General features: G+C 42.4%; 1 protein-coding gene across 1 annotated transcript in view; it reads right to left on the reverse strand.

Annotated features, from left to right (window-relative positions):
* The window catches only part of Pgm5 (phosphoglucomutase 5), a 204185-nt gene continuing 178027 nt past the window's right edge, over positions 1–26158 (reverse strand). The window contains exon 11 of the mRNA XM_004637168.2: positions 1–1762. Coding sequence (XP_004637225.1) covers positions 1673–1762 — 90 coding nt within the window. The 3' untranslated portion in view covers positions 1–1672. The remainder of the gene's footprint in view (positions 1763–26158) is intronic.

Genomic DNA, 26158 nt, shown 5'->3' on the forward strand with positions numbered 1-26158 from the left:
AGAGTCAAAGGTATAAGGCAAATTTTATTCCACTGGTGATACATTTTATAACTCATTCTTTAAGTCTCAGAGCCACCTTCTTATTATTTTAAAATAAAGACTACTACAATGAATGTCTAGCTGCTTTCTAGTTTCTGCTGACTACTGTAGGCAATTCTGAGCAAATCACTTTTTCTCTTCCATTTATTTCACAAACTCCCCAGGTGATAATCAGGAACAATGGTCCTTACAAGTATTCCAAAAGGCACATTTATCAGAAGGGTGGTCACTCCTGGAGTTTCTCAAATGGTGAAATGAATGAGTTGAAACCTTCAGTCCTTAACTCAGGTTAAAATAAGGAATTTCCCTTTTATTGGCTTCTAAATGTCCTAGCGAGTTTCTGACAGAACCACAGACAGCAAATGGAAGCAACTGCCTTCCTGGGCATGCTTCCTTGTTCGCACCAAGCTTGAGTACAGCCATGATACATTGCTTAACAGTCAGAGTGCACTAGGTCACCTCGGCAAAGGATGTGATGGTGGGGTGTGCTGGTCCCCCCCCCCGAAAGCAAGCAGGTCCCGAGCCCCCAGCATTCTGCCTGAGCACAGCCAGGTCTACCAGAGCTGCCTTTCCATTTCCTTGCCTAGCAAACAAAGTCCAGCGTGGTCCTCTGCCCCTAGGAGGCCTGGCAGCCCTCTCCTCCAGGCTCAGGGCTGTCCAGCCAGAAAGGCTTTCTTCCAGCATCCTCTGCATTTGCTACTTTCACAGCACCTCCACTCTCTCCTTTTTACAGCCATTGAAAGTAAGGTCGGAACTGTGTTCAAACAAGTGCATGAAAAGAGGCCTTTACCTGGAAAACCAGAGCTATGGTGCACACAATGGTGTTCCTGCTTCTCAGGAAAAATCTGGATAAAGTCATCTATCAGTCTATGTGATATAAGCAAGTTAGGCCTCCCCGCCTTTTAAGCGTTCATTTGCAGAATCTTGTCAAGAAACTCCTGCCACTTGCACAAAATTGGCTGCATCTGAAGGAATGCAACCAGCTTGCCAGCTAAAATAATATTTATAAACTAAGGAAGAGAAAAACACCCTTTAATATGTTTTGTTGGAAGCATATCATTGTGGTTTATAGAACACTCTAGAAGATGTGAAAGAAGATGGGACGGGGACATCAGGAGGTTGTAAGGCACGGGCCACTGTGTGGGTGAGGGGGGCTATTAGGAAATCTAAATGTGGGCCTAGGAAGAGAAACTGACTCTTCCTCTGCACAGGGGTGGCTCTTCTCCCTGCTCAGGGGCTGCTCTGGCTTAGGGTCCCTTAACTCTGGCACCTCTCTCTGTTTCATGATTTTAGACCCTTTTCTCATGTGGTACCAAAGAGGTACAGAAGCTGTGACTCAGGGTTTCCCGGCCCACTCACTTTCTCCAAGGGGAGCCCCCTTTGTGTGATAAAATACAGGTATCAAATGACAGACATGCAGCTACAACAGACAACTACTGATCCAGTTGCATCAGAGGAACTGGACAAAAGCAAAACAAAATTGATTTCTTTTCCCACCCGCCCCCTACTTCCCAACAACAAAACATCTTTTGTTATTTTCCATGTCATAAGAGGCACAAACAGGTAACAGGAAGGCGTCACGAAGTGTCCCCCACTGAGCGCTCTTTGGCCTCCACGAGTGATCTCTCTCCGCTCAGGTGATGACAGTGGGTCCCCTCCGGCCAGTTCTCTCGTGAATCTGGGATATTTTCAGCGCAATGGCTATGAGAGGGCTCAGCACTGCCTGGAAAAACAGGAAGAACGTCTGTGAACAATTTGAGCAGCTGCAGAGTGGAGCCTTGCAACGGGTTCTGCTGGGGATGCTGGGACTCATGTACTATGTTGCCACCGACCCGCAACTGTTCTCTCTGTTGGAGAGGCAACACTTGCAAGTTGCCAAACAGAGAGCTTGGAAAGGGCAGGGCAGGGGAGGTAGGGCTGCAGCTCATGCAGAAGATGATTTCCAAAGTTAGATCCAAATTTACCTAAGACAGAAATTCATGAGTCAGCTACTAGAACCTGAAAAAACAAGATTGTGAATTAAGGAAGCTAAATTTCCAAGTGTGTGCTCTAGTCTCCACCCGAGGTAACCTGAGGGTGAAAGCTCATTCTTCGTCCTAAGGCCACGGGTCCGAAGAATCTATCATCCTGATGCTTCGGAGATGACAGATGCACCAACCCATCGCCAAAGGCTGCATAAGTGATCATTTCTTTCCCCCTTGTACAGCTGTAGCCCATGAGGCAGCTCAGGGCTTCCGGGAGGTTTAGACTCTTGCAAAGGTGAGTGACAGGAAGCGGGGCGAAAACAATATCTTGCCCTTTAGTTTCTTGCATCATAGGAGCGAGCCATTGCTTTCCCTCATGGGAAGCAACCCCTTTCCCAGTGATCGCAGAAGGTGCCTGGATGGAGCTTTGAAAACAATAGGAAAGTCAATCTATTTTCCCTCCTTCAACCCATCTGAGTCCATTAAGGAGAAGCTCCACTTGCTGCTGGTCCTGAGCACTTTAATCAAGACAGCACAAGTATCAAGCAACACTCACCCGACTATAAGGTATTAAGGCTGTCAATTTTCATTGAACTCATTTTTACAGTGTGCTTACATGTAGCAAGTTGTATCTTTTCCAGGTGGGGTGCTGGTGCAAACCTTCTTTAGTAAATGTTCTACATGAAAGCAAAGTAAGTCCATTAATATTAAAATATTGATAGAAAAGACGGTTGGGTCATAGTGGGGTAAGAGAAAAAAGGAATGCGTAATTCAGGAAAATAAAATCTATACTGCAGGGGTGGTGCAGATGCTGTTTTTTTTTGTAGTTAACCTAATTCTTAAACAGACACAAGCATGAAGGGTCCCATGACAAGAACATAAGCAAATGCCTTTAGCACAAGCAGCCCAGGTACCCTGAGTAGAGGACAGACACAGAAGAAAGGTGAAAGCTAAGCAAGACAACTTTCTTGGAGGGACCTTGATGCCCGGCCAAGTCCAAGGATTTCACTCCTCAGGCAAGGACACATGTTCGAGTGCTTTGAGCTCAAAGGGAGCATGATTGGGCCTGCACTTTGGAAACTGATTTGTAAATAAGTCTGGTAATTTATATTCGTCAGTATTTTGCAAAACTAACTTTTATAGGATAAAAATGAACCTAGACATGATGATGCAGGCCTATAATCCCAGCACTCTGGGAGGCTGAACCAGGAGGATCCCAAGTTTGAGACACTGCATCAACATTAAAAATAAAAAAGGACTGGATGTAGATCAACATGAAGGCCCTGGGTTTAATCTCCAGGGCCGCCACTACTACTATATTAATATTTACATCTGCCTACAACCAACTCTGGGTAGTGGACATGGAGCTGCAGAATTTAATATTGCCTTATTGCTTTTTGGTGTTGCTTTGGCAAGACTTCTTTGTCTCTACCAGTTCATCCCTTTTGGAGGAGCACCATACCTTGGAAGTACTTAACTTTGAATTTTACTGGGGCCCACAGTTTAGTTTGCTTGGAGTCTCAGAGAAAACTCTGGAGTTGGATTTTCCAGCAATGCTGAAAGTGTTAAGGCTTCAGTGACTCTTAAGAGGTGAACTAAATACATTTTAGATAATGAGATAGGCACGAGCTTTGTGGGGAGCTGGGGTGGAAGATCATGGTGTAGATCTAGGATGCCTTCCAAAAGTCTCAAGTATTCAGAGGTGGGAATTTTAGGAGAAAATTGGATTGCAATGTGATATACCCATCACTAGTTCAACACATTGATTAGTTTATAGCTATATGTGCTGTTAGAAGATGAGGCCTTACTGGAAGAGGTGTGTCACTGAGGCTGTGTCCTTGGAGTCTCTCTGCCTGTCTCTCTCTCCCGCTCTCTCTCTTTGTATCTCTGTCTCTCTGTGTGTGTGTTTCTGTCTCTGTCTGTCAGTCTGTCTGTCAGTCAGTCAGTCTGTCTCTGTCTCTCCTGTTCTCTCCTCTCTCTCTCCCCACTTCTCTCTCCTCTCTCTTCTCTCCTCTCTCCTTCTTGGTTTCCAGAAAGTGAGCATCTCTCTTACACCTCACCCTTCCACCACAATGTCTCTGGCTCCAAGGTAGAGACATGTACTTTGCTCATGGACTAAGTCCCCTGAAACGTGAGCCAAATCATGAACTTTGCACTCTCCTTTAAGTTATGGGTGCTGGGTATCGTGTCCCAGTGACAAAATTTCTGCCTAATGTATAGGGTTTGGCACATGCTTGGTTTCATGTTGACGGAAATACCAGCCTGAAGAAGGTATTGAATTATGTCTGTATTTAAAATTTCAATATATGGTCCATATGGACTTTTGGTATTGATTTTGATTTCTCAAAATTTTATTTGTAACTTTTATCTAATTACTGAATAATTTCTCAACTCTCCCCCTTAAATTTTCTACCTACTTATACATTACCAAAATATAGCCCTATATTAGGATTTTATTTGTTTACATTTCCTCAAAAGGCAAAGAAGATGGCTCCACATGTTTCCCCTCATTTATCTTTGGCTTTATGTCTTTGCTACTTTAATCTACACTAATGTAAATTAGATAAAAAATAATATAAGAAACTGAAATTCTTACTTTGACAGCAGTAGACAGGCGACGTGTAAATGACCTGAATGCTACAAAAATCAAAGTAAATAGCTGAAGTTTTGGAGAAAAGCAAAATTCTAACTAGAAATATAATCAGTTTTTTTTTTTTTTTTGGAACCAGGAATTGAACTCAGGCCCTTGCACTTGCCAGGGAAGTGCTTATTCCACTGAGCCATCTCCCCGGCCCCTAGAAATATAATCAGTTATTAAACAAAACTTGTCACAGTTGTGATGAGAACTCAGCATGAGGCAGTTCTCTACCAGAAATGTTCATTTAGAGCATCAAGGAAATATCTAGGTGGGGACGAGGGCCTGGAAAATGATCACAAAGAGTACAGAATGGCGGGCAGGATGAGAGGACTGAGCAGGGTGCATATTTGGCAGGCAGTACAACTGAGAGCACGCCAACCATCCAGCATCAGGAGCCCTGACATCCTGGCATCCATAAGACAGAGCAACAAATGCCACTCCCACCTAGCTGAGTGACCTTAGTGCTTCGGTTCACACCTACTAAACTTGGAGTGCCCAGCATTTGTTCTCCCATCATTTCAGGCAAACATTTATTTTTATTCAATGTGCTATTTGCTAATCATTAGGCAGCAGCTTGCAAAGTTAATAACACACCAGAATTTCTACAGGGTCTCTTAAAATGCAGATTTCTGCCCCTCCCCCACCCCACCCCATGATTTTTGAGATCCAGGATAGGGCCCCAAAATGAATTTTAGCAATTTCCAGGCAATCTTTTTTTTTCTTTTTTTTTTTGGCGGTACTGGGGATTGAAGTCAGGACCTTAAGCTTGCCAGGCAAGTGCTTATTCTACTGAGCTATCTCCCCGGCCCCTTCCAGGCAATCTTCATGTTGCTGGTTGAGAGTCATTATTCTTACCTTTTTAAAAAAATTTTATGTATTTGGTATGGGGTCTTACAACACAGATTGGACTCATAATGATCCTCCCTTTTACAGCCTCCCCAGTGCTGGGATTACAGCGCCACCATGCCCTGCCCAGACTCAATCAATGGCTCAGCATGCCCAGAGATGGGGCCAGTGCAGCATGTAGTACCAGGGATTGAACACTAGTCCTTGCACTTGCCAAAGCAGGCGCTTAGTCCACTGAGCTATCTCGCTGTCCCTGAGAGTCATTATTCTAAGGCACAATAGTGACTGTGCCCTTCATATGCATTGATCCTACTAACATCTAGTTTGTATCACATGGTCCCACCTCTTGGCCATAGGTGACTAGACCAGGACTCTGTGACTCATATAAGCAGCCTACAGCCAAAACCTGAACTAGTGGATGGATCCTTCCTCTCAGGGATTTGATCTGGTAAGTAACAAGAGAACAGGATTTTGGCAGTGGGAACTAAAGCATAAGGATATAATTAATGAACTTTTGGGCATAAGGCTCCTTGGTAATCCAGTATGGGAAAGCAGAGACTAAGATGATGATGAAAATTATAAGAAAAGAGAATGAAATTAAGAGAAGTAAACAAAACAGAGAGAAATGATAAAAGAGTTAATAGAGGGGCTGGGGAGATAGTTTGGTGGTCTAAGAGCCTTCCTGGTAAGCACAAAGACCCAGGTTTGATCCCTGGTATCACACATGCCACCTTGCTGGCCACTGAAACCAGGCATGGTGGCACATGCCTATAATCCCAACACTGGGGAGGCTGAGACAGGAGGATCACTAGGAGTCCAAGCTGCATAGCAAGATGCTGTACAAAATAAATAAATAAATACAATTTTTATAAAACAAAATTCTATGACAGTTAATAGAAAAGAATATTACAAATCTCAATAATCTCTAAAGATTCATTAATTTCTCCCAAGGAGGTCTTTGTTGATAAGGGCACTCCAGGTCTAGTGACTGTGATTCTGTTGACTGGGCTCAGGGTGGGTCCCACTCTGGGATTTTTTGAGAAAACTGATTTATTTTTGAACTAAAATAAATCATCATCATCATTATTATTATTAGCATTTAGTACAAGGTCTCACTACACAGATCAGACTCATAGTGATTGGCCTTTCTGTTTTCAGCCTCCCAAGAACTGGGATTACAGGCGTGTGCCACCATGCCCATTCTCAATCACCGTCTCAGCGCATCCCGGGAGCAGGGCCAGCAGGGCACACCAGGGACTGAACCCCTGTCCCTGTGTCTACCTAAGCAGGCACTTTAACCAAGTGAGCTATCTGGCTAGCCCTCAAATAAATATTATTTTTAAAAATTAACTTAAAATAGAATGAAATAAATATCTCCAAAGTACATTTTTCTTGGATCATTTTGAGGAACTATCATTGTCCAGCTTTCTAACTTCAGTAAGAAAAGGATATTTTCCCCTCTTTATAACCAAAACTCTTGCAAACCAAGAGTAACTTCCTCATGAAGCCAGGAATGGGGCCATATTCTTTCTGCAACTGGCTGATATCTCTTATCCAAAATGCCTGGAACTAACAATGTTTAAGATTTCAGATTTCCTGGATTTGGAATGTCTGCAAATGTTGAAACATCTTGAGAGAGGGGACCCAAGTCTAAAGGCAAAATTCATTTATATTTATACGTGTCTTATAGCTTGAAAGTAATTTTATATAATATCTTTAATGCAATTTTGTTTTTACTGCCACCTCTCCGATGAGGTCAGGCATAGAATTTTCCACTTGCATGATCAGATCATGTTAATTTCAAAAGGTTTCAAATTTTTGAGAGTTTTTATGATTTGGAATATTGAGTTAGAGATGTACAACCTATACCAGGTGATTCTGGTTCTCTATCAGCTTGGCTGGGACCCTCGGGTATGTCTTTTTCTTTTCCCACCATCCAAGCAGCTGTCAGGGCTTGGTCTGTTCTCACCAGGGCTCTGTACCCTCTCTCCTTCTTCCCTCCATGGTTTCCTCAATACAGTCGCCCTGCATTCCTGGTGAGCAGGAGTCTGCCGGCTGTTCTCAGCCTCGCCAGGAGTGTCACTTTTTGAAATGGAAGTGTTCATGTGATCCCCCGTGGCCAAAGTTGTGGATGGTTTCCCAAGAGATATGGCCCCCACTCAGCACAGGTTCTTGACACGTAGCTTAGACACTCTGTGGTGGCAGAGCGTAAGCCTCCAAGACCTTAGTTCCTAATCCCTAGAACCTTACTGGAACAAAAAGGATTTCTATAGATGCAATGAAGCTAAGGATTTTTTTTTAAAGTTAGCATATGCTTGTAATACAGAATAGTGATGCTTATTTTGGGAACAGGCACATAACAAATCAACCATTTTTAAATCTTTTTGCCCCTTTCTCTTTTCTTCCTTCTGCCTTTGTTCTCCTTCCCCATCTGCAAAAGTCTGCCTTTTTATTTCCTACCATCTTTCATTTGTTTATACTTTAAGTTTATCATATGAAGGAAAACATGTATTTAAGAAGTATTAAACTTCCTGTGTCTGTCTTCTTTTGTTTGCTTTATGGTCTCAAGTTCCATCCATTTTCCTACAAATGACATGCTCATTCTTCCTTATGGTCGAATAATATTCCATTGTTAAAATATATCGCATTTTCTTTGTCCGTTAATTTGTTGCATATCAAAGCTATTTCCAGAGCACAGGTATTATGAGCTGTACTATTCTAAACATGGGTATAAATATATTACTATAGTATGATGTCTTTCACTTTTGCAGGAATATACCCAGAAAAAGTACATCAGAGTCAAATTGGACTTCTGCTTTTGATTTTTTGAGGACTCTCCATACCAATTTCCATGGTAGTTGCTCTAGTTTTCCTTGCCACCAACAGCATAGTGGGGCTTCCTTTTGCTGCTTTCAGTGTTCACTATGACAGCCATCCTACCTGGGATATGATGGAATCTCAGAGTTGTTTTGATTTGCATTTCCCTAGTGGATAAAGATGATGGCTTTTTCATGTACTTACTGGCTATTTGTCCCTTTTGAGAAGTATCTTTTCCCTTCATTAGCCTGCCTTTTTGATTGGGTTATTTGGCTTTAGCTAAGGATTTTGCAATGACATATCCTGGATGATGCTTGGGGGTGCTAAGTGCCATCACATCCGTATTAGTGTCTGGTGGCTGAGGCGTAGCTCCATGGTAGGCCACTTGCCTAACATGCACAGGGCCCTGGGCTCTATCTCCAGGGCTGAAAACAAGTCTTAGGGAGATTGCACAGGGAGGACTGGGCTATGTAAGGATGGAGGCAGAGATAAGAGTGATGCAGCCTTTGGCCATCAGAAGAGGAAGAAACCAGGAGAGATTCTACTCCAGGCCTCCACAGGGAGTGTAGCTATGCCCACCCTTGCTGTCAGACATCTGGCCTCCGTAATTGTAAGAGAATATATTTCTGCTATCTTAAGCCACCTAGTTTATGTCTCTTTGTTACCTACCCACAGGAAATGAATCCACTCTTTCCTTCCACTCTTCTTCTCCTGAACCCCATGTCTACCTCTACCCACTGTGGAACCTTTTAAGCGGTGACCTCTCATCCAGCTCCACATTCTTCTTTCCATGCTAGTGCAGGTAACTGCACTGCTCTGATATATATATATATATATATATATATATATATATATATATATTAAAATGGCCCCCACAAAAGCCATTTTCCTCAGAAGAGGAGGAAAAAAACATTCCAAATGGAATCAGATGACATGCTGCCACAGAGGTTCATCTATCAAAAATAAGCAGATGTTTTGGGACTGTGGTTCCTACCTAGCAGAGGTCAGACTGGCCAGCCAGGCAGAGCCTCCTTCACCACCCTCCCTACCTTCCTCGCAGTTGATTTGAGTCCCTAGGAGATGAAGAGTGGCCTTTAGCTTGTAAATCCAAAATGAAATAGAAGACTCCTAAAGCCAACTTTCCTTTTATTCAAACATAAAAAGCTTCAGTTGGCTCCCCCAAGGAAGTCTCCTGAGGGGAAAGAACAGGGTAGCAGGCACACACATGGGCAGCCTCTGTGGCGCAGCCAGTTGCCAAGGGCTCTATGCCTTTTCAGCATCTTGCTGTACAAATAAAGCCAAGCTGCAAGAATTCAGGTTAAATTTCCCAGAAATATTTCCCTGATCATTGCTTCTCTTCTCTATTCTTATTTCTGTACCCCTTCACTCCTCTACCACCAAGAACTATCAAAGGATGAAGAATTGCTATGGGTTTACACACCCCTTGTGACATTCCTATTACGGTCTTTACATTTCTCTTCATTGAGCATAGCATGATAGATTTCAAAAGTAACATGTAGAATACATTTGCTAGTTTAGTGAGAAGAGAGCCCTCCATCCCTTTGCAAACTAACAGGAATAGAACTAAATGATTGCAACCAATAGTTTGAAAAACCAAAGGACTACTGTCTCCAGCTTGGAAAGGGACTCTTGCCATTTGCCTCCTCCTTCTGTGTTTTCTAAAATATGCCGGGAGCCTAGGTTAGCAGTCCTTACATTCAGTTTTCAAAATCTGAGCTCCTATTTTGGAAAACTGATGTGATTCTTTTTGGCTATTTACAGATCCCAGGAAGTCTTTCTCCTGAGAGATGAAGTAAAATCATCTCTATTTCCCTCAAATACTGATCAGCAAGCTGCTGCTGGGGGCTTAGCTAAGAATCAGCTGAGGATACTGGCTGCAGGCTGTGGCCACAGAGGTGGAATGCCCACTGTCTCTATGGAGCCAGTAGGGAATGTGCAGCTCTGCCAAGCTCCCAGGGTGGTGTTGACACACTCTCATGTCTGGGAACCCCTCTTAGACAGTGCTGTGCTCCTTATCCTAGAACAGGCAGTAGAGGACAGTGGCTACTTGCATGGAGAGTCCGTGCTGTTGCAGCATCTTTTGCTTTTAGCCATGGGATCATGATCATTACACTGAATATTCCCAAGCCAGTTGCTATATTTAGATAATCAATGTTCCCCAATGGTCTGTGAGTGAAAGGCCTGGTATCCCCAGGTTGGTGCTTTTGAGAGATAAGGTCTTGTGGGAGGTGGTTCTGAGGTCCTCATAGTCATGCACTTGACAGGGACTGTCTAACACTCCTCATTCCATTCTTTTCCCTTTCACCACCTGCCCAAGAAGGGAGCAGTTTACTCTTCCACAAGTCCCTGCTATTGCTGCCTGGTTCCCCCATCAGAGACTTAATCCGGAGGTAATCTAACCATGGAAACTCCAAAACTGTGGGGCCATATCAGCCTTTTCACTTTTAAGTCAACCATCCCAGACATTTCATTATAGTGAAGTAAAAACTGATGAAATAGACCAAATAAAAGGATAAGAATGGTGTGGTAGCTTTTAAACATGGAAGAAAGTTCTCTGGAATTCCTCAAAGGGGGCATCTCCCCTTGTCTCGAAACTTGGCAGGCCTGTGAATACCAACCCATAGAGCTCAGCGCGAGTGATGTCAGGTGACTTCTGAGTCTGAGTCAAGGGAGGCCCTGAAACTTGTTCAAGGATCCCTGCGCAGCTATGGTAAGTCTATCATTAGGCCTGAGGGCAGGAGGTGTGGGCTTGAAGAAGCCTCTAGAGCTCCCAGCTCCAGCTATTTGAGTTACTTCCCATCTCTGTAGCTTCCTGCAAGACCCTATACATGATGGAACACCCCACAGGGCTGTGTCCAAATGCCTGGTCTCCCGACACCACCCACAAGAAGGTTCACATGGTTGCTATAGAGTGTGCCGCTAAGTTATGAGGCCTTTTTAAAAGCAACAGTAGCTAATGATGAGAGTGAAAGGCAAGCAGTCAGCATGTGCTCAGCCTGATGCTTTAGGCTGTTCATGTAAACAGCTGTTTGACTGTTGGCGGGGGGGGGGGGTTTATGGGTAAACTAAGTGGGAAAGTTAGGACGTCCTGCTAAAATGCTGGATATGGTTAGATTTCTAAATTTCTGTATAAAGATATGTAATTGTTTGTTCATATTTTTTAAACAGTTTTTAAATTTTTTTCTCCCTATTCTGTAGAGACTTAAAGTTTAACATATCAATACTAGATGGAAAATACCTGTTCCATGTTACGCCTAAGATGTTTGATATTCAGACAGATGGTGAGGTTAAACCCAAGTGCATATGTTGTAGGGTAATAATAAGCTTCTCGCCCGGAGTGTTAACATCCTAAGTATGCAGACCAAAAATTAGAGAAATAGAAGGGCTGCAAGGACAGCCAACATTTTGGCCCTAGCCTTTCAAGGTCAGTGAGGACTTAGGACATAGGAGAACCTGTACTGTAACATCAGTGGTGTCCCAAATTTTCTGATCAAGGAGATTATGGAGCCACAGAGCAACATGATCGATGATGTACAGTGTGCCTAAGGAGTCTCACATGGAGAGAAAACATTTTCTCAGGCTTTCACAGAGAGCAAATTGGTCAAGCAATGGCAGTGACTCATCCACATGGCTGACACTGACAAAGGATCTGCAAACTGTGGTACAGGGTAACAGGATAAATCCTGAGGCGACTTGACTGATCTTATCGGATACAAAAGTTACATTTCTTGTTATACAGGTCTTGCTTTATCTTGGTCTTAACAATCCAGGAGAAAAGTATAAAAACGAGGTATAAAAAGTAAAGCCATACTGTAAAGGCTCAAGTCAACAACTTCTGACATTGCCAGTCCTATGGATAACCCACTACTATTATGAACCACTGGACTATGTTGGATTATTTTGCTGAATTTACGCACCTACAATATTTAAATGGCAATGGAATACCCATCTCTAACAAAACTAAACAAAAAAAGGGGATACAAAAGAAGGAACATTTTGTATCTATATATACAAAATAGGATATACAGCTACTTTCTTTTAATTCAATGAGAAGAAAGATTTGTAGTAATAGTATTTGGACAGGATATCATATATGCATCTTTTACTATGAATAACCACTAAGAAGATAATAATATGCAATGTATTAATTATTGAAACTGTCCTATTGATCGGTTTTGAAACTGTCTCATTGCTCTGTTTCTCAATAAAATTAATTTAAAAAATAGTGTGTTGCTTGAATGTGCCCAGGGGGTCAAGTTTTCTTTCCTTCTGAATACATCAGTAGAACCTAGTTTTCTTTCATTTTTAGCACTAGCATACCAGGTTGTTTTTTTAAATAGCCAACAATTTTATCCGCATTTATTTTATGCTTAATTTATTCCCTTGCCATAAGTTTTTGTTTCTTCAGTTTCTTCTGGGGTATCTTTTTCTTCTGTGCAACTTCCTCTTCTGGTTTGGGAACAATTTGTTCCTTTTCAGTACGGACCATCTCAATATGGCAGGGGGAGCTCATGGATGGATTACTCCAGCCATGAGCTCTATAAGTACGGCAGCACATCTTGGGTGCTTTGTTCACCTGGATATGTTCAATAACCAGAGAATCTACATCTAAACCCTTACACTCAGCATTACTCTCTGCATTTTTAAGCATGTGCAGCAAAAAAATCAGTAGTCTTTTTGGACCACCGACCCTGCGTCCAGCCCCACTGTTTGGCCTGGGCACACCCACCAACTCCACCACTGTAACGCCAGAATGGCACACATTGCTTCTTTAATGTGACATCCCTCAGATCCTCGGTGGCCTTTCACATATGCATACCCTTGATGGCCTGGGCAGTTTCACGCGTGTTCTTAAAGTGAACATGAATATCTGAGCCTCTTGATTTGCATGATTTTGTGGGATTTTCTAGGTTGAGAGAGTAGCGAACCATTTTCACAGGTCATCTCAGGTCACTCACAACAGCAAACCAGGTTCTTAGTCCCCTTATATCTCAATTAACATCCTGAATCTAGGATGTTAATGGTTTCTACCTCACAGGGTTGTAAATATGAAATATGTTTAAAACACTTAGCAGAACATCCTACTCAATTAATGGTGGATATTAGTAGTATAATTATCGAATGTTCCTGATCAGTTGATGTCATGCTCTCACTGCCTAATTATTTGCAGGCATCAAAGCAACTCACAGACACAGAGTCTGCATGGCTGTCTCTTTCCCCTTTGGACCAGCAGCTAAAATCCAGACTTAAAGGCCACACTGCAGAACTGTTCCCACAGTGCTAATCAGCACACAAGGAGAGGTCTTTTCTCAGACCACCCCACGGTGGGGGCACTGCATGGACACATTCCACAGTTGACCACGGCATTCAGAGACAGGCACACAGCAGCGGTTACCACAGGCAGGTGCAGGCACAAGCTGGCCTTTGCCACATCCTGCCCGGACTCACAGCTCTGACAACAATGACAGGCAGGAGGCTTCCCCAAGGCAAAGGTGCAAACACTCAGCACGGACATGTGAACACCAAGTACAGTCTCACTCTTGCCAATGAGACTTGGAGACCAGAAAGGACCACATTCCCTGGCTACATTTGGGTCACAGGCAACCCAGTTGCTCCTCAGCAAAATGGAGAACTGACTGACTGATTGGAACAACTTGGGGAAGAGGAAATACCTTCTCTTGATCTCATCGATAGTTTGTGCCTTGGGACATAAAGCTTTGATTCTTCCTTAACAATTGTTAATAGTGGACATGAAGAACCCATACTATTCCAAGTTCATATATTAAGGTAACTTCAGTAATAACCTATGAAACAAGTGGTAGTATACCCACATTACAGATCAAAAAACTGAGGCTTGGAGGGATAGTATTGCTCGCTCAAAGAACAATGGCTAACAAAAGCAAGCTGATATTTCAACCCAGCCAGGGCTGTTAGTTTAACTCTACAGTTGGGCTGTATCTTATTGTTCTAGACAGCTTTTATACAGAAAGAAGAGGTTTTACTTTCTGAAAGTTTAAAAGATCTCTATCCTAATGCCTTTCCTTAAAACATACAGAATTGCTGTTTTAGATAAAGTATCAAAAAAACTGCTCTGTTAAGAACTATGAAGTACAGTCATCACAGGAAAGTATATAAAATTTAATATATTCAGAATATTTACAAAGTGACGTTTGCACTGCTGAAAACAGAGCTTGAGTTGTAAAGGAGCACACTGAAAGTGCTTTCATTCCTAGCTGAAGTGCAACCTGCTTACACTGCCTGCATCCAAGAGTTTTGTCAGCAGCCCTAAGAAATGGAAAGGGCTGATTTCTTTCAGGATAATTTGTATCATAAATAATGCATCTCATTAAATCTTTTTTTTATTTTCATGTTTTTACTTTTAACATAATTGCCTTTGTAACAGAACCCTTTATTATTTCACTTTCTACTATGTAGTTAATCTTTATACAGTAACTCAGGACATGAAAATAATTTTATGTTGATATACTTAGTATAATACATAGATAAAGCTATGTCCATTAAGTTGGGGACAATTAAGCTACTATTATTTAATTACTATTTTTATTCTTACTAATTGCAGTGACTTCTTGTTCTAATACTTACTGAAGGAAGTATTAAGATATTGGAGGATTATTCAAACTTCTCCACTTTCTTATATTTTGACAGTTTTTGCTTTACAAATTTAAAATGACATCTGGGAAAATTAAACCTTTTATCATTTTGAAGAATCTCACTTTAGTATTGCTTTTGACTTGAAAAGGCTACTATATTTGAAATTAATGAAAAAAAAATATCTTTGTTTTTTCTGATACAGGGTTTCACTATGCAGTGCAGACTGACCTTGAACTTGCTTGTGTAGCTAACACTGGCCTCAAACTCACAGCAATCCTTCTGCCTCAGCCTCCCAAGTGCTGAGATTATAGATGTATGCACCACACCCAGCTTTTCCCCATTTTTTTAAACTCTCAAAACTGTATGTTTTGCTTAAGATATGTCTTTTATACTAAGCTTAAATTTATTTTTCCTTCAAATCCAAACTTCATCTTTTTCTTTGAGTACTCACTTGTGTTCAAAGGAATATTATTTTTGAGTTTAAATCTCTCATCTTATATCTTTATTTGATATATTTTCTTTCTCTTGGATTCACAACATGAAACCTTAACTTATTTATATTTATCTATAACTTGCTTTCTTCCAAAATATGCAAGAAATGTAGTTCAGGATCTTATCTATAGTTACTCTCTTAGTGCTTAGTTACTGTGTTTGTATATTTTGGTTCTGTTCTTTAAAATACTTAGAGCAGGGCCGTCCAGATAGCTCAGAGGGTTAAAAGCACCTGCTTAGCCAGGTGCAGGGCCCCAGGTTCGATCCCCAGCCTGCTGCGCTGGCCCCACCCCCAGGGCATGATACGAGAGCGGTTGGGACTGGGTGCGATGGTGTGGCCTATGATCCCAGCGCTTGGGAGGATGAAAACAGGAGGATCGCTGTGAGTCCGATCTGTGTAGTGAGACGCTATAGACCTGTACTAAATACATAAAAAACCCTTAGAACTGCACTAGATATTATTTAAATAGCAAATGTCATTTAAACATTTGTTGTTGCACTTATTCAAATATCCATGTAGCAGAATATTTTTCCTACCTGAAGACTGTCTTTCAGAGTTTTCTGATTTGTATGAATCTGCTATTCCCTTGGTTTGGGTTTATCTGAAAAAGTATTTTGCTTCCATTTTACAGATCTCAGTAAAGTGGGAATTCTAAGCTGTCACTGATTTTGTCTCCAGACTTCTCAGGGTTGCTGTTGAAAACTTAGTTGTCGATCAAACTCCGGCTGCTTTGTCTTTGATGTTCTGCAATTTTTAGTTTGGTATATCTAGATATGAATTTATTTTTATATCTCCTGCCTAGTCTTCTCAAACTGCTGGACTGATTTTCTATATCCACAGCTATTATCTTTTCAAGTTTTGCTTACCTCTGTGTCTCTCTCCTGCACTTCTGAAATTCTAATTAAAATATATTAGACCTTCTCAAGTAACCTTCATGTCTCATGTAACCTTCATGTCTTCTTTATTTTCCACTTCTATCTCTCCAGATGCATTGTATCTAGTTTCTTCTGGGAAATTTTAAATTCACTAATACTCTGTTATATTGCTGCTAAACCTATTTATTATGTTCTTTTCTAAAATGTATTTTAGTGCAGGGTCTATAGGGTCTCACTACATAGATTAGACTCCTAGTGATTCTCCTGTTTTTTAGCCTCCTAAATGCTGGGATTACAGGCGAGTGCCACCATACCCAGTCGTAATCACCTTCTCAGCATGCCCTGGGCACTGAACTCACCTAAGCAGGCGCTTTAGTCCGCTGAGCTATCTGGCTGGCCCTTATGTTCTTAATTTCAGCTGATTGTTTTCAGTTCTCTAATTTAACATCTTGACATCTTGGTACAGTCTCTAGTCCTGTGATTTGTCTTGTTATAACTAGTATATTTACATCTTTGGATGTGACATTTTAGTGCCACAAATACTGTAAAAATAACTGTTTTGTAGAGTAGTCTGTATTGAATAAACTCCAGTATCTGTGGGTCTCTTTCAGTCATATTACTTCCATTGCTTCTGGTACATCACATTTTGTCTACCCAAGTGCCTTGCAGCCTTTTATTGTGTGCTGGCTTTTTGTTTGAAAAATTACATCCAGAAATAATTGAGAGCCCTAGCTCTCACTTCACCTCCTTCTGGAGGCTTGGAAGGGAACTTCTAGCTCAGAAGTGGCAGCTCATGGATTTGTAACTGTCGGTTAGGGTCTGCACTCTACCATTAGAATGGTTTCCTTTGAGTTTATGACCTACAGCAAGGGTTTTTAATACCAGGAGTTTTGCCTTTGGCAAGTATTTAACTTTAACCATTTCTGCTTCAGCCACATGGATCTGCTACCCAGCTCGACCTCTTTGCTGCTTTGGCTCACCCTTTCTGTTGCATAACGGCAGGAACTTTCCCACCAGTATCTGGACCCAGTATCTGTCACCCGTCCCCTGCAGAGTTCACACCAAAGGCAGCTGTTCCTAGCACTTCTCGGCAGGCAAGTGCTTTCTTTCTGGCTCTTCCCCAAGCTTCATCCTCCTTGTCTACGTCACTATCTCATCTCTGTGTCACTGGTCACTAATGCTTCTAAAAAGATGCTTTTATACATTTCTTTTCTTTTTTTTTTTCTTTTTGGGGGGAGGGTTAGTTTGAATCACCTAGTCTACCATTACTAGAAGCTGCAAATCCTTAACACAGGATTTGTTTTGTTTTGTAATCATTGTCCTATTATTCTTTTAAAACTATAAATTTCCTCTAAAAATCCAATTTTGTTTCTTTTAGAACCAGAAAAATCTGGCAACCTTCAAACATCTAGCCCGTGTATTAAGAAGGCAATGACTAGAGAGAGCTGCATGTCCTGAGTTCCCATCATGCATTGTGTTCAACTTGCCGCATCTGGATTTACTGACTATTCTAAAGATATCTGAATTAGCTACCACTGAACAAGTGATAATGGAGTGAAATCCACAAATGATTTCAATAGTAGTGAATATGAGTTGTACCTGAGTAATTACCTACCCACAAATCTAGGCTATCCTGATTTATGTTTTCTCTTTTCCTGACCTGGAAATCTCACTACAAGGAGCTTGAGGATTTCTTGAGAAGGCTGGGAGACTGTGAAAGAGCCCAGAAGTCTTCTGGGGAGAAAGGAACTGACATCCTTCCCAAAAGAGATAGGTTTATTTTGGCTCACCCATTCAGGCAGGAGCCACATCATGGCAGGAGGGACTGGCAGAGGACAGCTGGTCACCCCTGGCATCCAGGAAGCAGAGAGGGTTGGAAAGAGTCACAGAGGGTAGAAGGAGCTGGGTGCAACAATACCCCTTCCAGGTTCCACCCCTAGGACTTTCTCCCTCCAACCCCACAGGACCCAACCTCCTAAAGCACATTCAGCTACGAATTCATCAATGAATCCTTCCAGTGCAACAGTGGTCACCATGCAAAAGCCCACCTAGAATCCTGAGCTTTGGGGTGTATTTTGAGTCAAACCATCAAGGCTTCTCTTTTCTCAGTTTGAGGAATGGTCCCTAGGCAGAGACTGTCAATGGTCATATAGTGGAGGCCCAGCACCACCCACATTAAGACCTAGCTCTAAGCAGTGAAGTAATTCTCAAAGGAAAGAGTTAACAGACTCTTCACTCAATTGTCACCCTATAGCTGACTTGATGGAACCAGTTACAAGTAGGATTGTAGGACTATAGAATTCTCCAGCTTGTAGGGGAACACAGCCTTCTCAGAGCGAGCTGGCCCACTGGAAGGAATATGAAGACAAAACTGAACATGAGGTATAAAAAGAGAGCTAACTTCTAGTCCGACTAGAATTATGGTACTAAAGGATTAGGTCTGAGAACATTTTAGAGGATGCCTCAGATTGTCCTTATTATAGGCCAGATGGAAGATGGTCATGCTGAATAATTTATTTTTCATAGGAAGAGCAGCATACTCACATTTTCTAGCAGCACACGGCATAGCATCCCAGCTAAGACCATGGGCTCTGGGACCAGATTCTAGCTTCAAACACTCATTATATCCTTTAGAAACAACAGATTACTCAAATTTTCCAGGCCAAAGTTTTCTTACTTATAAAACACAGATTTATAGCACAAATACACAGAGGATTGGACACTTGTAAGAATAAAATATGAAACATAGAAAGCCCACAGAGATCCACCTAGTCCATGTACGGGTAAGCACATGATGTGACGAACACATTATTGTTGACATTGTTATCCTGGATGCAGCAAGCATGACTTGCTAGAACAGTGGGGTAGACAGGAGATGACCCACATTCCAGTGTGAACAGGCTGACCTTCCATAGACAGACAACAACCTCTCCAGCTTCAGCTCACTTGCCTATAAAAGGAAGTTCATGTTATCTTTTCTGATGGAAAAATAAGATTAAGTAAACTAAAGAATGCCATAGTGTTCTCAGCTCTTTCAGTGAAAGTCATTCAAAGCCATTTAAATCAGAGGCAACATCTATCTGGGCCAGCGAGACCCTCTTAGCCCATGAAAGCTGGGCTTCCTCTCAGTTTGTATACAGGGGTTCCTGCACCCAGCTCGACGGAACACAAGCAGGTTGTAGTTGGACAGGGCAATGCTGAAAACAGAGAGAAGAGACGTCACAGCACTTGGCACACATTCTTTAAGGACATATCAATTTTCCAGAGCAACGGCAAGGGAAACCATAGCGAGCAGAATTAGCAGGGATTTGCACAGGAAGCAAAGTAAGAGGGCAGAATCACGCAGTGGTAGCAAACTGGAAAGAAAGAGGGCTTCTGCCGTGAAGACCACCGGGGTCTAATGAAGAATTTCTTCCCCACACTATAAAAACTATTGGAATTAATTGACAGCTCACATTCATTTTGAGTGCAGTTTTGTCAAATGACTATGTTCTTTCAAGTTCTTTTTCTTTAAGACTCAGCTATGCTGTAACCTTTAAGTATTTTAAATAATTGACCTTTTCTTAGTTGTTGAAGGTGTGCTAGACCATTGACTTACAAATTTAGCAAGGATTCGTGTCTTAGAAAAATCGAATTAGAACTTTCTTTACTTCATCCAGGAGTTATTTTGAACTTTTCAGTTTCCCTAGGATAATTGTGTGAAGGAAACAGTCTCACACTGTTAAGTTGACACTGAGGTGGGGTTTCTATGGAGACTCAAAGTAAATCTGATTTTCTTCTTTCCCTTTTTGTTCATTGATCTAAGACACAGGACAAGATTTTCAAGGATCTTGAAAATATTTTTCTGGGTTTTTTTTTCACACCTTTGGTAACATTCCAGAAAGGGGAGAGAATAGCAAAGGCCAGACAGCCCTATAACTGTATCCTAACTGGCTTGAGATGAGATTTGTCTGGTTTGGAAGAAAACCAATCCTACTAAGCAAAGATTGAAATTAGGATTCCAAAGTTCATCTATAGCAAGACTAACAATTTTATAATTTAATTTAATTTTTTAATTTTCACCGCTAGAGATCAAACCCAGGGCCTATGCACTGAGCTACATCCCTTACATTTGTTTATTTTTTATGTTATGCTTCATTGCCCAAGCTGGACTGATCACACTTGAGAATCTCCTGTCTCGGCCTCCCAGAGTGGTGGGTTGCAGGCCCGCACCACCGCACCCAGGTAACTTCTTAGATTTGAATGTGCTCACCAACCTCTCACAAAGCTGGCTAAACTGGACTCAGTAGATCTGGATCCAAGTGTGTGGTTCTGATTTTGTGTTCTAAGCAGCAATGGCTGATGCTGGCCCAAGAACTGCCCACTTGGGTAGCGAGTTCAAAGCAGGGCTAGAAACATCACAGAGTGTGTCTTCTTTAAAACCTTTTATCAAATCCTATCCATTGAAAAGAAAGTGAATTTGTAATGACTGCAAATTCTGAACAACATGAGCATGAAATGTGTCACACTGATATGAATCCGACCCAGCAGCTTGGTCCACCAGTCTATAGGAATACCCACATGCTCATAGACTGTGTAACATGGACAGCCAGCAAATCCCAGACTTAGGACATCAAGGTGGCTTGGCGGTTTTGAAACACCACACTGACCATCCTCACTATAATTTTGTGGCAATAAGCGAAGAGCAGAAAGTAGCAACAGATTTGTTGCTTCCTAGAGGATCTGAAGCTTCTCTGGAAAGTGAATTTGAGGGCACTGGTAAGGATCTGGAGCACAGTAGTCCCTTGTCCCCAGCTCTCCGAAGCCCCCACTGGCTTGGGCACCTGCTCACAGGCGGGTGCTGCACTAGCTTTCTCAGGGGATAAGTATCCTTCAGGGCTCACATTCACACTTTTTTTGTTTGTCTCTTGTAGCCCTTTCTTCTGCCATTTTCCCCTTTTCTTTGGCACCTAGTATTGCTCAGAGGAAAACCATTTGTAAACAATTACCTTACAGTGAAAAAAGAAACCCTCCAGCAAAAACCAAATACCTGGGAAAGGAATTTCACTTTGTGACTACAAACATCAGGGAAGACATTTTTATTTCATGGGTGGTTAGGGTCAAAAGCTAGGAAGTTCACTCTCAAAGGGCCAAGTTTTGAGAGTGCCAAAGACACTTGATTTCTTCCCCTAAAACCTTGAAATGGGCCTGGTCTCACAAATGCACACAGAAATACAACTACAATTTTACCTATTACAAAATACACAGTTTAGCCAAGCTTTGATGTCTGTGCCACTGAATGTGATCAGAAATCGCATACTATGTGTCATATTTAGAAGCTTCTGGATTAATATGTTGAACCTTGAGTCAAATGTTTTTAAATGATAAAAAAAATAAAAGAAACAGAATGTCTACAAGCAGGCGAGGGGCCAGGCGTTCGATTCCTGGGCCTGCTATGCTGACCCCACCTCCGGGGCACACTGAGACAGCAACTGAGACTGGGCGTGGTGTTGCACACCTGTAATCCCAGCTCTTGGGAGGCTGTAAACAGGTGGATCACTACGAGTCCAATCTAGTAGTGAGACCCTGAGCATCCTGTAGACCCTTCCCTAAAATACAAAAATAAATAATTAAATTAAATTAAATTAAAACAGAAGACTATGTGACATGTTAAAATTATTTGGGATTTAAATCTCAGGGAACATAATTTCAGGTTTAATGGAATATACCTGAATTAATGCATATACTTTCTCTGGTTGCTCTTGTGCCGCCTTCACAGTTGAGAGCGTGAAATACAGACCATAGGACAAGAACCGTGGGCTATGATTTATGTCCACCTAATCTTCCTGTGCTGAAGTCCAAATTGCCAGCACCTCAGAACATGGCCTTATTTGAAAATAGTGTCTTTACAAAGGTGGTAAAGTTAAAATAAGGTCCATAGAGCTGGTCGCCATCCAGTAGGACTTAGACTGTGGTTTGGCTATGAAGGCCCCCAAAGACTTATCACAGGCTGGGTTCCTATTCTGTGGTGTTACTGGAGGCCTGGGGGCCGTAGTAGTGGAGGAAATTAGATCGCTGGAGTGTTGCCCTTGAAGGGGATATTGAGACCCCAGTCCTCCCTCCTGCCATTCTTCACTTCCTATGAGGTAAGCAACTTTGCTTGGGAAGGTTCCCTGCCAGGAGAGTTTATGCTGCCCTAGGCTTAAAAGCAACAGGGAGAACCAACCATTGTGAGGTGAAACCTCTAACACCGTAAGCCACAATAAATCTGTCTCCCTCATGAGTTAGTTATCTCAGATATTTTGTCACAGTGACAGAAACCTGACTCTTATGCAACTGGGGAATTTTTTTGTGTAACTACAGACAGAAAGGAGACAGTGTGAAGGGAGAAAAGGCAGCCATGCACAAACTAGGGGGTAAGCCTAGAACACATTTTTTTCCTTCTATTCCTCAGAGAGAAACAACCCTTTCTATACGTTGATCTCAGACTTCTACCCACACCTACACCACAGTAAGTCTCTGCTTTTAACCCAGTCTGGTGCTTTGTTACATCAACCCTAGCAAACTAACACAGCTAGAAAAACCAAGTCTTTCCCACTTGGTCCTGCACAAATAGAGCTTGCTGACCCTGCTCCAAATGATTCGTGTTTCTGTTCAGCATTCGGAGCTAGCAAGCACATGCATGGTGGCCAGCAACAGAGACCCAGGAAATCTTTCCTTTGGTGAATCTACCCTCTATGGCATCCCACTCTGGAGCGAAACCACTGCTCTCTAGCACACCCATTCAGAGCAGCCGAGGGATAGCGCGTTCTCTCACATAAAACAGGATCATCACACAAACTCAATTCAGTGCAGACCATTCCAAGCCAGGAAGACAATAAATTTGCCCTGCACACTCCATGGATGTCAGAGCTCCAGAGGATGGAAAGACAAGAGAGGAGAGAAGGCAGAAGGAGAATCTCAGATTCATTTCTGAACTTTTCAACACAGCGTGTTCTGCTTATCTAGAATGCTCCAGCCAGGCCTCTCAGAAGACCCAGTTCTTAAGAGCTGCCTGTTCTCCTTGGAATCTCTATAGATCCAGTCGACTCTCTGAGATGTTACTGAGAGAAGAAACGACAGGTTAATTCTATTAGAAAACTAGTTTTAGGTAGTCTGAGGATCTTCTATCTTCATATGAGCAAAAATTGGGGTAGAGTGTTATTAACAAAAATCAGAAGCAGAGCAGGAATACTAATGTTAATGACAACTAACATGTATTGAGTATTTGTTACCAACCCTGGCATTGGGTGAAATTCTTTCTGTGAATAATATGATTTAATCATTACAGCAATCTAAGTATTTTTTTTTCGTTCCACTTAACTGATAAACTAATTGAAGTGAAAAAAATTGACTTACCCAAGATCACAGAACTGGAAAATGGGAACTAGGGCTCTAAACCAAGGTATCTTATACCAAAGGTCCAGGCTTTGGACCAAAGGGCACTGATCCAGCACTGGTAATATGTGAAAAAGCAGTATCTTTTTTGGGTGTCACCCCCTAATTTTTAACAACCTGAAAAATTGACAGTGGTCTCCACTTTTTCTTTCTCTATGGTAAGCAAGTCTGTTTGTTCCGATGCTCTGGCACTGGAAAGGACTGTTTCTACTAGAGTCAGACCATTCTCAAAATAGCCAACAACCCACCTGAAGGCCCTCGTCACAGGCCAACCATCTCCATTAGCAGGCTCCCACAGAGCTCTCACACACGGGCTACTGTCTTCCTACCCTAATCTCTTCAAGGCCAGATACCAGGCGACTAGAAACCCTCCCCATGCTCCATGGCTTACTGACATTGTTGAAACGAGACCACCCTCCATCTGCTGCCCCGGCGTGCTTCACCTCTCCTGCAGACACCACAGGTTTGGCCCTGATTTTGTCCTCCGGCCTCCTGGGCCCTGGAGCTTCCACATGCAGTCAAGTGGAGCAGGACAGACCTCTGGTGCTTAGGAACTACCAATGAGAATCTCTCTTTTCAGTGACACCAACCACCCATCTGTTGGCCTCACCTTACATGAACAACATTAAAATCTACATTTTGAGCTCCTCTCTTGTCTACATTTCACCTCTGCATCTTAAAGTATGGAGGACACAGGCTCAAAACAACTGGCTAGAGCCTCCTCTGATGACTTTTACCAACAAAAATGCTCAGAAATGAGACCGAGAAAAAAAAAGAATACTAGCATTTCCTAAGCTTTTAAATCACTTTTCCTCTTGCCCAAGGCCTGAGCAGCCTGGTACTGAAATGCCTTTCTCCTGGAGTCTATCATATCTCCCAGCATTCCTGCAAGGCAAAGGCAAAGATGGGAACTCTCTCACTTGCATCATGAATGGGACTCTTTAGTCTAGGATGGGGCATGAAACTTCAAATCAACTTAGAGCAGACAGAAGAGCTCAGGTAGCAATATCGCTTGCTTTGAATGCCTAACCTGTGTCCCCTGGTAGGAAAGGATGTACGACTGAGGTTGAAAGCCCAGACCATGCCTTCACCAGATGCTGGCTGCCCACACATGCTAGCCCAGGGCTTTTTTTTGAAGGTCATAGCCAGTGTCCAGGTTTACTGCCAGTATTCGTTTGCTAAGATACACTCTTGTTTACAAGCAAAGCAAATGATTTGCTGTCCACCAGTATAGGGCACTGCTTCAAAGAAAGCCTGAATCACCACTAGTCCATGAGACTTGAGGCATGGAAACTTGGTTGTGCTGTGCATCTGCGTTGGAACAAAAAGGATGAGGGAAAAATCCAGATTGTGCTGGGCACAGCTTGTCAAACCCATTCATCTGGCAAGGAGTTATGACCAGTGACCTTCTGTACTTGTGTGACCCATGCAAATTCATCCATGCCGCATTTTCAGGCTGAGTAAACAAGACCCTGTGAGACTTGGAGATTTGTGGACATCCGTAGCACCAACTTAACCAACAGCTGGTTAAGCATGTTCCAGACTCTGCAAAGCAGAGGCTCCAAGATTAAAAGAAAAGAATTTTTTGGTAAGACACTGATATCTAATATTTTAGGAAATCAGAATACCATCACAGAAAAAATTGAAAAAGTTGTTAATTTCCTTATGTTTGTTTATTTGATTTTTTGGTGGTACCAGGGATCGAACTCAGGACTTTGCACTTGCCAGGCAAGCACTTATCCACTGAGCTATCTCCCTGGCCTCTTTCTGTTTATTTTGAAAGCTAATTTTGAAAATTTTGGATCACATATCCAAAAGTAGAAGGGGAAGTGTAATTTCCGTCAAGGTTCAGGGTTTCTAAAGATTAACCTAAACTTAACTCAAAGGCTGGATCAGAGCACGGCTTTAGCTCTCCATTGGTTCTCTGTGTTTCAGCCGCTTGGTTTGTGGGAGGAGTTGGCCATGCTAAGGTATTTTCACAAGCTGTAGAGCAAAGGTTTCCTCAGTGCTTGCTGCCATAAAAGGGGAATTTGAAATGTCGGTGTGCTGGACCCATAGGGGCGGTTTGCATACCTGCCTGCCCATCCCCAGTGTGGCATGCTGCAGGCAGAGGGACCTGGAAGGGAGCTCTGATCCCAAGGAGGGGCTGAGGGAAAGCCTCACTTCCAACAGAACTCTCAGCAGCCTGGCTGGCAACAGATGTCAGCCCCTGCGAAACTTCTGCCCCATCTCCCCTGGCCCCCAGGAGTTTCTCACATGTTGTCAGGCATAGGCCACACCAGAAGAGGCCTCAGCTCCAGGGAAAACAGCGCCAAGTGATGGCACACCAAGAGTCCAGATCTCAATATACAAGAGAGCAGGAGGAGGATCCGAGGCTCGGGATGGGTGTGCTTCCCAGAAGTGATTTACATAAACAAGCAGAAATATGAAAAAATGG

The sequence above is a fragment of the Octodon degus genome, unplaced genomic scaffold (assembly GCF_000260255.1).
Source record: "Octodon degus isolate 3935 unplaced genomic scaffold, OctDeg1.0 scaffold00087, whole genome shotgun sequence".
In the NCBI taxonomy this organism is placed as follows: Eukaryota; Metazoa; Chordata; class Mammalia; order Rodentia; family Octodontidae; genus Octodon; species Octodon degus.